Raw genomic sequence first — 14,743 nt, forward strand, 5'->3', positions numbered from 1 at the left:
TTTAGCATAGTCAATTAAGCAGAAATAGACGTTTTTCTGATACTCCCGTGCTTTCTCCATAATCCATCGAATTTTGGCAATTTGATCTCTAGTTCCTCTACCTCTGCAAAGCCCAGCTTGAACTTCTGGTAGTTCCCGATCAACATACTGCTGAAGCCTAGCTTGTAGGATCTTTAACATGACCTTGCTGGCATGTGAAATGAGTGCAATGATGCAATAGAAACCTAGTTAGGCTCTGCCAAACAGGCACAAGTATTGCAAAACAGGGTTTGTTTTTTTCTGTCCGATTGTTGTGAATGGTGGACTTGACCTAAAGTGACAGGCCTTGGGGTATCAGAGCCCGAAGTGGAAAGAATGTTCATGTTCCTCCATGGGGGTTAACTGTTAGGAGAGAGTCCCCAGATTGCTTTGTTAAGTAGCCATGAGAGCTTGAAGAGCTCTCTCCCCTCCTAGCTTAGTTGAGAGAAGCAGCTAAAGAAACAGCAGGTTTGACTTTTGGAAGATATGTCGGAAGAGAAAAGCAGATAGCTGTTTGGCAGAAGCAGCTTAGGGTGCAAGATCTGCCTCTTTCTTTGGGGTTCTCATGTGGGTTCATAGATCTGCTGCCCTTTATGATTGTCTCTTTAGTGCTGCCTGGGCTCTGCTTGTATATTTGTAAATAAAGCAAATATTTTAAAAAGCCATTGGTCTCCAGTATTCTCTTCTTCAAAGTGGACCAACTTTGGTAGCCCTGTCCTGGAACTTCTACCCTTTGGAGAAGTGGGGAGCATGTAACAACAGAATTCTGGTGAGAAGGTAGTGTTGCCAGCCTCAGGTGGGGCCTGGAGATCTCCCGTTTTTACAACTGATCTCCAGCTGGCAGAGATCAGTTCCCCTGGAGAAAACAGCTGCTTTAAAGGATGGACTCTATGGCATTGAACCATGCTGAGGTCCCTCCCCTCCCAAAACCCTGCGCTCTCCCAGATCCACCCCCAAAGTCTCCAGATATTTTCCAACACAGACTTGACAACCCTATGTGAAGATAAGAAAAGCAAAACAACCCCCCAGTTTCTCTGCTGTGTTTCTCTCAATCCTTAGAGAGCCATCAGAACTTCAAGTCTGTTTATGTAGGTCAGTACTGAATGATAGATGTGGTTGCTGACTCTTGAGTTGAGAAATTCCTGGAGATTTGGGGGCAGAGCCTGGGAAGGGTGAAATTTGGGGAGGGAGGTTAGTAGGCATGTGATGTCATATAGTCTGCCTTTAAAGACACTGTTTTCTCCAAGAAAAGCCAGCTTGGTGCAGTGGTTAAGTGCTCAGACTCTAATCTGGGAGAACCAGGTTTGATTCCCCACTCCTCCACATGCACCTGCTGGAGTGACCTTGGGTCAGTTATAACTGTTTCATAGTTCTGCTCAAGAGCAGTTCTTGAAATAGCTCTCTCAGCCCCACCTACCTCCCAGGGTGTCTGTTGAGGGGAGAGGAAGGAAAAGGAGTTTGTAAGCTGCTCTGAGACTCTGAATGAAGGGCAGGGTATAAATCCAATTTCTGCTCCTCCTCCTCCTCCTCACTTGTAATTCTGGGAGGTTTTCAACCCCCACTAGGAGGTTGGAAACCTTAACAGGATAGTGCTTGCTCTTTAAAACAAACCCCACCTTTGCCCTATGAAAACAAATTAATTTCTGAGAGAGAATAGATGATAGGAGGCTATGGAGCATAGCTGCTGGAGGATTCTACACACCAGTACTCACTGCCCACTTGCTGTGATGCTCTAGAGGGCCTGACAACTACAGACACTTTAAGATGGTCATCTAAGCATTATAAGGGTCGTGGGATGAAACCCAGTAGCCCAGACATGTTTACAATTTGAATTGAATGTATGTAAAGACTCCTTCATCTGCTAAGGGACCACTTAAAAAATTAGGATCCCATGTGCATAAGGGCATGCTACAGACATTTGGCTGAAGACATAGATGCTGTGGGGCAGAGTAAGGGCACAACCCCACTTGCTTCAATCTATGCACAATTAAAGAGCACATAGGCAAGCATCTGGAAAGGACTCCATTGCATAGCAGTGCATTGTGAATCACTGGATGCCCAGCTCACGCCAGTCTTTTGCAAGTGCCTTGACACAATAGTTGCTGCAGGCTGCGACAAATATGACTTTGCATGTCCATTCATTTCCTGTACACACAGCATAGCTTGCCTTTCTCATTGAGGCTAAAGGCCAATCAATGTGTAGAACTAAAGTTTGTGCCTCTTGGCTGTGTTGTCCAGGAATAAACTAATGGATGTAGTTTGGCAGCAAGGACTGGGTGTGTCCTTTGTCAGCCTTGCAGTCCTTGCCCAATTTTTCAGTGAGGTGTTGCCCTGCTGCCTCCGCTTTGTCCCAATAGCTTCCTTTATGATGCCACAGCCTGAATTCCTCCATATTTAAACAAGATACTGAGCAGGTGTAAGATGTCACAGGTAAATTCAGTCAAGAGTCATATTTAAATTGGGCCTTGAAATACAAGCTCCTCAGGCTGAGGATCTGTCTCCTCACCTAAGAACATTTACAGAACATATTGAAGATTATTTAAATAATGATACAAAGCCTTACGTGGCCATAATATTCCTTCCTTGTTCTGATGCAACATCTGGAGTCTCTGGCTATGGTGTTGCTAAGTGGTGCTACTTAAGCATATTTTTATCCACCCTCTCAGCTACAGGAATAAACACCAGCAGTTAGATTTTGGACTTGGATGCTGGGGGAGGAAACTGGGTATGGGAGGAAAATGGGAGGAAAATACCTCATGGCAAGAGGCCCATGGCTGAGAACTTGGGGGTACTTGATTAATGACTTGAGTACCATTTCTGATCAGTATCTTTTGTGTGTCATCATGTGGATATCCCCCCCTTTGGTATTAAAGCTATGCTTATAATCACAAATAGGCTGTTCTAAACATTTTGTATATTTTCAGAACTTAGATGTCTGGCAGATGTTCATTTTGTATTTGCTGCCTCTTTTTCTAAAAGTCTTTAAAATATTATTTAAAATATTTTGTTTGAAAATTCATTCATATTGGGTGGTAATCTCCACCCCCCCACCCCCAGCTGCAAGCAAACAGCTCCATGAATAAGGAGTTAGCAGAAGCTAGAAGGATTACTAATTGCACACAGCCCAGTGCCATCTCACTATCTACAGTTGGTTTATTATTTTAACTATGAATTGTTTTAAATTTATTGTAAATCATCTTGGGAGCAGTTAAGGCTGAAAGATGGTGTGTAAATAATATGAAACTAGGGATAAGGTCTGCTGTGGAGAACAATACAATGGGTTCTAGAAAGAGGCTCTGGGTGAGTGCCCCTCCACCCAGGCTGTCTTCCCCCCTCCACATCAAGGGGAACTGATCGCTGCCATCTGAAGAGCAGTTGTAATTCTGAGTTATCTTCAGCCATCACCTGGAGATTGGCAACAGTGGTTCCGCAAGAGGAAATGGCATTGTACCTGTCCGAGGTCCCACCTTCTCAAACCCCACCCTCTCCAAGCCCCATTCCTTAAATCTCCAGGAATTCCCTAACCTAGAGTTGGCAACCCTATATCCTTCCCATTATCTGCTCCTCTGAGTTCAGCTTTCCATTGCCTTCCCCTTCCCTGCAGCCTCTACATAGGAAAAGAACAGTCTTTCGCCACAGTGGTGGGAACCAAAGCAGCTTACATCATTCTCTTTTCCCCCCTTTGATCTGAACAACAACCCCATGAGGCTGAAAGTGACTTGTCCAAAATCACCCAGTCAGCTTCCACAGCAAGAACCTGGGTCTGGTAGACCCCACTCTGAAGCCCTAACTCCGATGCCCTCCTCAAACTCTACCACAGAATCTCCAGGAATTTCCCACCAACCTGGAACTGGCAGCCCTAGTCAGGACTGACCCCAATGAGTTCTGCCTCAGATGCTCTGAAAGTGCTCTGAAAGTGATACCTTTCAGAGCAACAATCTGTCTCTGATAACATTGTTGGTCTTAAGCACAGGACTTCAATCTCTCTCTGTGTCTTGCTTTCTCTGGTTTAAACTCCTAATATAAATATATACACTTAAGTGGTACTGAGAGGTAAGTCCTTAACAACAATCACCAATATCTTAAAAATTAGTCATTTAAGAATTATCCATTTCCATTCAGTTTTGTGTTGTATCTCATTCTAATTACCATGGTTTATTCCAGGGATGAGAGATATTGAAGAAAATAAAGCATTAACTTTGAATTATAACAAGAGGCTGATAACCCTGAAAGAAATAGGAATACTCCTTAGGAAGTTTATTGACGAAATGAGCCTATATCTGGGTGCTCATAGAATGGATCTTTCTTGTAATATTGCAATGTATAAAAAGATTATATGATTCTTAAAGAGGTTTCACTAAACATCATTAGCCAGTACATCATAGTGTTTGTTTCTTGTGGCAGAAACCAGGAAGGGTGATCTATGGGTAGAAAACTGCTGCCATGAGAAAGATTAAGCAGCCCAAGCCATTATGCCTCCCCTCCCCCAGTTTCTCTAGCAATGTGTATTATTTGAAGAAGAAACAGGGTGAGAGGAGAACTACATGGAACTCTGTGTGACAAGTGGTTTGGCTGTCAGGGTCTTGATGCAGAGAATATGCAGAGCAGTAATTCTGTAGGTGTGTAAGTACATGGGGTAAAAAAAGCCCTGCTTATTGTAAGATGATGAACAAATACTTGCAGGAATGGAAGCCATTATGACATAGGATCTGCTATATTTAATCCTCAGATCCAAGCAAATATGCTTAGCAGCCTGCAAACTGTTGGCATGTTTCATGTTTAAAATAGTACATAGCACCACAGGAGGCCTTTTCAGCAGTGAAGTTGAAAGATTGTCTGCATTGTGGGCTACTGCTTCCCACGGCCTGTTAACACTGAATTTCTATAATAGAACAAATATATGTTGAAGATGGGAATGTCTTAGTCAGGTCAGTGATCTTAATCTCATCACTAAATCAAGTATGAAAATAAGGTGAGCAGGTCATGTTACAAAGTATTGTAAGGAAGAGATACTAAAGATGCTAGAGGGGCTTGGTGTATGGGTGCATTCTTGGCAGCCCCTCTTGCCCATCACTTCTGCTTCTTATGATACATTTGGATTGTTCCAGGCCTCAATAGCTCCTATTTGCTACTGCAAATCTCCACTTCCCAACTTGACTGTTAAAGCATTTGAACGCAGAATCTCCCTTGTGTAGCTTGCCGTCTGCTCTGTTCTGCCACATCACTTACTATTATGATACACCCTTAGCTGCTATTTGCTGTAAAAATAAAGTCCAGTCAGCAGAGTGGCATAGCTTTGGGATAGATGTCTTGGACTACGTGTGCGCATTAATTCTAGTTTTCAATTTCTTGTAGAAATATGCTGATTTAGATTTGGAGTGAGAGGGAGAATTGGCTGGATTTTATAGTAGTGTAAATGGTGACATGGGCAGGCAATGTTTAGGGTCAACCGGAGTACTAGGGAAGGGATCTTGGGTCAGTGGTCGGCTTGCCAGTTTTGGTTTGGGAAATTCCTGAAGATGACGGAGTTTGGGGAGGGGAGGGTGTTGGGATATTTGTTTTAAATCAGAGGTGATGTACATGCATAAAAGGAGACAAGACTTCAGTTTATCAAAAGAATTAACGTTTACTGGTATAAAACATAAGGGAAAAAAGCATGGGATAAAAGAAAAAAAATGCATCCTACATTACTTAGTACATCCTTACAACTGCATGACTACTTCTAAGAATGGTGGTCCTTGGCTCTCTTCTACCCAGAGCACAGGGACCGAATACTGACCTGTTAAGCTTGCATACAAGATCAAAACATTCTCACACTCAAGGTGTTAACTAACCAATACAGAGGTTAGATGTCAGACTATTTCCTTCTGGATTTTCCCAGGCTTACTTCAGCCAGTTCCTAATTGGGTCTAAGATACAATATATCAGATCCTGTTTTTCAGCAAACAACATCTTGTTAATTCTGTAATGGCTGAAATGTAAATAACTTGCATTCCAACAGAAGGACTTCAGCAGGGTATAATGCCATAGATTCCAACTTCCAAGGCAGCCATTTTCTCCCGAAGAACTGATCACTATCACTTGGAGAGCAGACATAAATCTGAGACATCTCCAGCCATCACATGGAGGTTGACAACTGGAGTCAGTGGCAGAGCATCTGTTTTGCATGCAGAAGGTCCCACATTGCATCTCTGTTTAAAAATGATCAAGGAGCCGTGATGGGAAAGCCCTTTGCCTGAAACCCTGGAGAGTACCTGCCTGTCAGAGTAGACAGTGCTGATCCTGATGGATCCGTGGTTGGTTCAGCATAAGGTTGCTTCCTGTGTTCAGTGTAGCATGCAGCGTGTTCTGAAATAACGTAGGTCTTTAGATGCACTTCAGTATCCGGGGCAGCAAAGTATGCTGAGCTGTCTGCATGTGCATGTACAGTTCCTCTAAGCAGGAGACCTTCTGATGGATGGTCCCTTTATCCTGGGTGTGTGGCTTTGCTAGACAAAATGCCACCTTGATAGAAAACATCCCCTCACCAAAATGGGGCTTCACACGCTTGAAAGGTAGCTTTAAGATGTAGGAAGATCCATGATTTTGGATAGTGTGAACCTGAGAGGAGGACTCAAGAGTTGCCAGTTACTTGTAGGTGAAGTACTTTGGGATGCCAAATATCTGATGCCACTTTTTGAAGAAGTGGCATTCCCCCCACCAATGTTCCCTCTAAGCTGTAGAGTCTTATGAACAAAAATTCTACTTTGTGAGCTACTGGCATTAAAGTTGTGAGCTACTGCATAAATTATTGTGCTCTGGGGCCATTTTTCCTGAGCTAAAACAAAAAGGTGTGAGCTGGAGGCTAAAAATCTGTGAGTTAGCTCATGCTAACTCAGCTTAAAGGGAACACTGCCTCCCACCCTGCCAGACCTATGGAAACATGTCAGAAAAAAGCCTGTTTCAACCCGTTGGTCTGTCAGAATTGAGTTTCCGAATGAAAAGCATGAGAGGAAAGGTGACAGATTGCTTACGTAGCCTGCAAAGAGCAGGTTAAAATGTCTCGGCAGACATAATGCCCTCCCCCCGCCAAGTATATAATCGTCTGTTGCTCCATTTATGTACTTCCTACGAAAGCAAGTATTACAAAGGCATCATAAGCCCCCTCCCCCCGCTCTCTCCTTCAAAAGAGACGAGGACTGTTGACTGCAGTCTTATGCAGAGTTACGCCAGTCTAAACCATTTGACTCCAATCGGCCTAGACCGGAGTAGCTCTGCAGCTGGATCGTCTCATGCTGGAGAAGAGGAGCAGGAGCAACGATAACTCTCCCAGAGCTGGGGTTTAACAGGGCCGTGCTCTTTGCGCATCCCAATCCACCATTCTAGATGACTCTACGCCTCTCTGCAACGGGCTCCCTCTTAACCATTGTGCATCTGCTTTACCCCTGGTTTCGTTATACCGCTTTCCCGCCCTTGCAACCAAGGCGGCGTGCTCTATTAATAGAATAGGCTGCAACTAGGCTAACGCAGGCGCAAGCTGAGGAAGAAGGACAGCGGCGCGGGATGGGAACCGTAAACGCCGCTTCTGCGCCTTGCTGAAGCCGCCGCCCGATACTTTTCGCCATTTGGGGACGATGGGGGCGTGGTTTCCGAGCAGACACGCGTTCAGGCCCGCCCCCTCGATCCCTCATCCAGAGGGAGCCCGGGAGGAGGCGTGGCTTGAGGAAGTGACTTCAGCCGGGCACGGTGCAGCAGCGGGCAGTCTGGCTGCTTGGCTGGCTGGTGGCGGCGGCGACGGAGGAGGAGGAGGAGAAGAAGGAGCGGGCGCTGTTCTGCTCTAAGGAACTCCTGGGAGGAGGAAGGCTGCCGGGCGCCGGTCATGGTAGTCGCCGCTGCTGGGCGAGTCCTGCTGGATGCAGCGGGGAAGGCGTGTGCGCGGCGGGTGGCTCCTGCCTCCGGGCTATGCTCCTGCTGCAGCTTGAAGGCAGGCGCCTATTGCACGCTGGCCCCGCAGCAGCCCTCGGCTCCGCCTCCGGATATGAAGAACTACCTGTGGACGCGCTACAACGAGGCCAAAAAAGTGACTAAAGGTGAGCATAGATCCAAGTAGTCAGCGGTGTTGGTCTGAAGTAGTAGAACAAAATAGGAGTCAATTTCACCTTTAAGTCCAACTTTTTCAGAACGTAAGCTTTCGTGTGCTAAGCACACTTCATCAGACGAGGAATCCGGTACAGTGAGCAAAGGCACACATAGCTGGTAGTCAGTGGCTCAAACTGGTACAAATTTCTCTTTGAAATGGGAGTCCCATTCTTTAGAACCTTCCAGCTGATATTAGAGTGTATGTTTCCTAACATCCAGAATGGTGAAGCTTGTGGTCGCTATCTTGTGATGTGTTGACTGGTGTTATTAAAAGGCAGTTAGTACCATGGCAGACTCCTAGCTGTCAGAAATGCCTTGTAGATGTTTGAGGTGGCCAGCTCTTGGGCTTCAGAATGGAGAACTGAAACCCTCCAAGAGCATGCTCAGAACCCTGGTGGTGTGATGGCACAGCATGTGGGAACTTGAAGAATTTAGATTTGCATCCCTGTGAGGCTGACTTGTGACCTTGACCAAACCTCTTAAGCCTAATATGTGCACTATGTGGACATGGTGCAATAATTTCATGGCTGCTGCTTGGTGCTCTGGAGTGGAAAAGGAAGATGTGTCTGTGAAAAAAATGCTATTATACTCTTGTGCTCACTGCTCTATGTAACAATCCCCTTGACTCCTGTTCCTTAGTGATTCCGTGGGATGCTTGCAAATGTATATTTGTGGTGCTGTGTCAAAAGCCAAATCTAGTGCTGGAAGCCAGCATGCTCAGGCCTCCTTATGTATATGGTCATGTGAATGAGTTCACAAATAGTTGGGGAATAAATTGTGATGCTTGACAGGTAATATAATTTCTAGTAGCCAGTAGTATGCCCTGACCTGGATGGTCCAGGCTAGCCTGAGTTGGTCAGATCTTGGAAGCTAAGCAAGGTCAGCCATGCCCAGTTTTTGGATAGGAGACCTCTAAGGAATACCAAGGAGCTGGGCAATGGCAAACCACCTCTGAATGTCTCTTGTTTGTTTGTTTTTGTAGTATTTGTATGTGTGTGTGTGTGCATGCCTGGAAGTTATGGTGACTTCTGGCAGCCTCTACTGGGGCATGGAGGACATTCAAATAAGTGGTTTGAAACAGCATGCCTCTGCCTCCCAGTCCTGGTATTCCAAGGAGGTTTCCCATCCAAGTACTTGCCAGGGTCAGCCCTGCTTAGCTTCCAAGATTGGGTTGTCCAAGCTATCCAGGTCAGGACTGAATATCTCTTGCCTTGAAAACCGTATGGGGTCGCTATAAGTCTCCTTGTGTCTGACTGGCACTTTCCACCTTAAGCCAATAGTATTTTTGTTGTTCAGTCACATGGATCAAGTCACGGCAGGCCCTCCCTGTCTTCCACCATCCTCCAAAGTCCACTTGAATTCATGTTAGTTACATCAATAATGCTGTCCAGCCATCTCATCTTTTGCTGTCCCCTTCTTTTGCCTTCTGTCTTTCCCAGCATCAGGGTCTTTTCCAGTGAGTGCTGCCTTCTCATTTGGTGGCCAAAGTATTTGAGCTTCAGCTGCCAATAGTATGCTTGCAAGTAAAACAGCCAATAGCACAGTTGCAAGTAAAGAGGAAGGACTTTTAAAGAAATTCAGGTTCTGTTTAGAAGTGTGACATAATGTGACAGATGACTTAAGTAGGTGTTAGAGAGTAAAAAATAGTCCTATCAAGGATGGCATATGGAGAATGTTCATCTCTTGCAGAAATGGAAGAGACTGTGCAGTTTTTATAGAGAGAGGCTGTTGAGAGGACAGTGTTGTCAGTAATCTGAAAATTGATGACTATCTTTTATGCATATAAAAACTTAATACCTGGAAAATATGATTGAAACAAAAATGAGAAATTGGCATGTTGGGGCGCTAGTATCTGTTGTGGGTCTTGTATATATGCTTGCTGGCAAACTTGTCTTGTTAGAGTGTGAATGGGCCCTGAAATGCAATGTGTTAGAACATGAACATGACCAGTGATTGTCACTAAGATCAATTTGAGGCAGTTAACGTGTTTGAATGCACAGTAACCATTCCACACTTTTAGATGAGGTTTCAGATCCAGGTAAAATCATGCTTGCACACCTTGAATAAAACTTTGTTAGTCCTAAAGGCAGGGCTTTTTTTGTAGAAAAAGCACAGCAGGAACTCATTTGCATATTAGGTTACACCCGCGTTCCTGTGCGTTCCTGCTTTAAAAAAAAAAAAAAGCCCTACCTAAAGGTGCCATTAGACTCAAACTTCGTTCTATGGCTACTCCAGACTTCTCCATTTCTGTCAAAGTCAATGTGTGTTAGGTAGGAATTTTGTGTGACTTCTTTGAATTTTGATGGGTTAAATCAGCGGGGTGTGTGTGGAGAGAATCCCATGCTAATATTCCCTTGCAGAGAAGGTGGATAGACAGGATAAACATAATGTTCTTCTCACCTTTGACAAAAGTATTGCTTATATAAGTAAGAGAACTGCACTGCTGAAAGCTTGTAAGCTGCCACACTGTTATTAGTGGATTCCTGAACATTTATGTGTCCTGGATAAATAGTATTTGGAATAGTGGTAAATACTGCTCTCTTTTAAGGCAAATCCTCTGACTTTGGGCAATCCAAGTTGCAAAGGATTGCAAGAAAGAGGATGGTTTCAAATGGCTTTAAAATGTTGAATTGACTGGCCAAGAACAATGTCCTTCTTTGGTGCAATCCTGAGTGTGTCATGTTGAAGCAGGAGATGTCTAAATGAAATTGTGTACCACTGATGAAGGGGATACTTATTCAGCTTCATGGTCTCTGTTATGACCTTTTGGAGGACATTCTGATTTTTTAAACATAGTGCTCACTCTAAATATCATGCTCCCCTTCTTGGGAGATGGAGAAGCTCATGCTGTCTCTTTCAGCTTTTTTAAAAACAAGTGCGCCCAGCTTGTGAAACTTTAAAGAGAAGGTTTTTTTGTGAGAGTTCAGCCATTGTTTTTGGTTGCCCTGGCAACCTTTCTAATTGTCATGACTGTATGACAACCAAATTGACGACTGAGTTTTTGAAACAAGAAGAAATTTTGTGAGAATTTAGGCATCTCTATGAGGCATGTGTTGCTTGTTGTAGCGTTCTTACAGGAGAGAGAAGATTGATTGACTGCTTTGGGTTCTGGACTGAGACAGTAGACAAAAGATGGCAATGGCCAGGAGGCTGCCCCCACCCCCACCCCCCAAAAGAAAAGAAAAAGTCCCTCTGCTATCTGGAGGCTATTGTCGGGATCTGTAAAAATGAAGCATAAACAAGCTGAAACAACTGAACATTTGCAAATCAGACTTTTCATGTGGATGCTTCTCCCCTAAATCCTCTAAAGTGTACACTTGACAAATAGTTTCTGTGATTCTCTCTCTACTGGCCAGTTTGCACATGCATCACTTGCCTACTCAAAACTGGAACTTTTGCTGAATGTGTGAATTCTTATGAATATGCAAGTCCACAGTTCTTGTTGCAGTCAGGCAAGGAGCAGTCACGTATGGAATGGTCCTATATTTCAGTCTCCCAGAGGTTATTTTTTGCACCACCTAATCAAGTCTCCATGCATTCTCTCTGCTTCATTAAGTTGCTTATGAACTTCCTTTAAACTCCGACAACATAAATCCTTAAAATATTCACCAGCATTTAATCCCTTTGAAAAATAGTTGCCCTTAGAGGAGGTTGAGCCCTGACCTCGAGAGCCCAGGCTAGTCTGATCTTGCTGAATCTTGGCTGATAAGCAGTGTTGGTACTGGTGAGTATTTGGACAGGAGACCATCAGGCAAATCAGGGCATTAGCAGACATGGCAAACCACTTTTGAACCTCTCTTACCTTGAAAACCCTACTGGATTGTTGTAGGTCAACTGTGTCTTGATGACAAAAAAGGGGAAAGTGGGGTAGCATTAAAATGTATGAACTCTTTTCAAAAAAAGCTCCGAAAATCAGTTGCAGAACATGAGAAAGCAATGCTCTGAGCAGGAATGAAACCTATACCTGGCAAGCCGTAAAATAGCCAGCTAATGTAAACTTCTAAAGCTTGAGTAAATGCAAAGATCTTCAAGGCCACTTTAAAAATGGTAGAACTACTTGTTCTGTTTTGTAACTGGTTGTTGTAGAAGTATGTGGTTTGTGTGTGTGTGCATGCACATGGACACAGGGAGGAATCTATTAAAACTGGCAGTAATGTAGTGATGATACTCCTTAAACTATGAAGAAAAGAGGCCTGCAGTTGAACCAGTTTCACCTTGTTTATATATGATACTTTGCAGACAATTGCAGAGTTTATTACATGGGAGGTACCTCTATATAAAACAAATGAAAAATGTAATCTAAAGCTACTAGAAATGTTCTGGATGAATTTTCTTCGGATGGGAACTATAGAAAAGCTTTAAAAAAGTGGGCCAGGTAGAAAGCATGGTTTGTGATGGGTAGTGGTTAGTTGCCCATGAGACCAAACAGTGAGATGCTGGTTGTTGGGATATATGTCTAAAAAGGTAAAAGTCATCCCCTGTGCAAGCACTAGTCATTTCGGACTCTGGGGTGATGTCACCTCATGATATTTCATGGCAGACTTTTACAGGGTGGTTTTGCCATTGCCTTCCCCAGTCATCTACACTTTCCCCCCAGCAAGATGGGTACTCATTTTACTGACCTCAGAAGGATGGAAGGCTGAGTCAACCCTGAGCCGGCTACCTGAACCCAGCTTCTGCTGGGATCAAACTCTGGTCATGAGCAGAGAGCTTGGACTGCAGTACTGCAGCTTTACTACTCTGCCTCTCCCCAAATAATAGTGGAACATGAGTGTTGAAATGTAACAAGGTGGAGAATAATGTCCTTGATGACAAGTTGGAGAGAAGAAGAGATGTGGATATCCTGCTGCAAGACGATTTTGTTGATCAAGGGTTTATTCCTCTCATGGATGAAATTGATTTAAGATAGCTTAAAACGCAGAAGCCCTCTCATAGATTGCTGCCTTGATGTGGCGAGAGGGCTTGCATGGTTCAGTGAGGCTGTGGGTTATACCATGCAGGGCCACCCAAGATAGATAGGCCACAGCTGAGAACCCAGACAAAATGTGATCCACTGGAGAAGGAAATGGCAAACCACTCCAGTGTCCTTGCCAAGAAAACACCATGGACAGTAGCAAAAGGCTAAAAGATATGGCACTGGAAGATGAGCCCCTCAGGTCAGAAGGTGCCCAATATGCTACTGGGGAAGAGCAGAGGGCAAGTCCAAGTAACCACAGAAAGAGTGAAGCGGCTGGGCCAAAGGACGCTTAGCTGTGGATGTGTCTGGTGAAAGAACAGTCCGATGCTGCAAAGAACAATACTGCATTGGAATGTGGAATGTAAGATCTGTGAATCAAGGTAAGCTGGATGTAATCAAACAAGAGATGGCAAGACTGAACATGGACATCTTGGGAATCAGTGAACTAAAATGGATGGGAATGGGTGAATTTAACTCAGAGGATCGCTACATCTATTATTGTGGGCCAGAGTCCCATAGAAGAAATGGTGTGGCCTTTATAGTTAACAAGAGAGTGAGGAAGGCAGTAATGGGATCCAGTCTCAAAAATGACAGAATGATCTCAGTCCGTATCCAAGGCAAATCATTCAATATCACAGTAATCCAAATCTATACCCCAACCACTGATGCAGAAGAGACTGAAGTGGACCAGTTCTGTGAAGATCTATAACACTTCTAGAATTAACACCAAAAAAAGATGTCCTCCTCATCATAGGGGACTGGAATGCCAAAGTGGGAAGTCAAAAGGTAACTGGAACAATTGACAAGTTTGGCCTTGGAGAACAAAATGAAGCAAAGGCTAATAGAGTTCTGTCAAGAGAACAAGCTGGTCATAGTGAACACCCTCTTCCAACAACCTAAAAGGTGACTTGACACATGGACATCACCTGATGGGCTACACAGAAATCAGATTGATTATATACTCTGCAGTCAAAGATGGAGAAGCTTCTTACAGTCAGCAAAAACAAGACCTGGAGCTGACTGCGATCATGAGCTACTCATTGCAAAATTCAGGCTTAAACTGAAGAAAACTGGGGAAGCCATTAGGTCATTCAGGTTTGACCTTTATCACATCCCTTATGAATATACAGTGGAGGTGAGGAATAGGTTTAAGGAACTAGAGTTGATAGACAGAGTGCCTGAAGAACTATGGACGGAGGTTTGTGACATTGTACAGAAGGCAGCAATCAGCACCATCCCAAAGAAAAAGAAATGCAAGAAAGCAAAGTGGCTGTCTGATGAGGCTTTACAAATAGCTAAGGAAAGTGAAAGGCAAAGGTGAAAAGGAAAATTTCACCCAACTGAATGCAGATTTTCAGAGAACAGCAAGGAGAGATAAGGAGACCTTCCTGAAGGAACAATGCAAAGCAATAGAGGAAAATCATAGAATGGGAAGGACAAGAGATATCTTCAAGAAAATTGGAGAAATCAAGGGAACGTTTTGTGCAAAGATGGCCATGGTAAAAGACAAAAACAGTAGGGACCTAACAGAAGCAGAAGAGATCAGGAAGAGGTGGCAAGAATACACAGAAGAATTATACAAGAAGGATCTCAATGTCCTTGGTAACCATGACAGTGAAATTGCTGACCTTGAGCCAGACATTCTGGAGT

At 44.0% G+C, this 14,743-nt stretch overlaps 1 protein-coding gene across 2 annotated transcripts in view; it reads left to right on the top strand.

The window, feature by feature from the left end:
* Window positions 1–7,824: 7,824 nt before the first annotated feature.
* NT5DC3 (5'-nucleotidase domain containing 3) overlaps window positions 7,825–14,743 on the top strand; it is a 57,093-nt gene continuing 50,174 nt past the window's right edge. For both annotated transcript variants that reach the window (XM_060245600.1, XM_060245599.1), the window contains exon 1: window positions 7,825–8,087. In XM_060245600.1, coding sequence (XP_060101583.1) covers window positions 7,877–8,087 — 211 coding nt within the window. In that variant the 5' untranslated portion in view covers window positions 7,825–7,876. The remainder of the gene's footprint in view (window positions 8,088–14,743) is intronic.

The sequence above is a fragment of the Heteronotia binoei genome, chromosome 8 (assembly GCF_032191835.1).
Source record: "Heteronotia binoei isolate CCM8104 ecotype False Entrance Well chromosome 8, APGP_CSIRO_Hbin_v1, whole genome shotgun sequence".
NCBI lineage: Eukaryota > Metazoa > Chordata > Lepidosauria > Squamata > Gekkonidae > Heteronotia > Heteronotia binoei.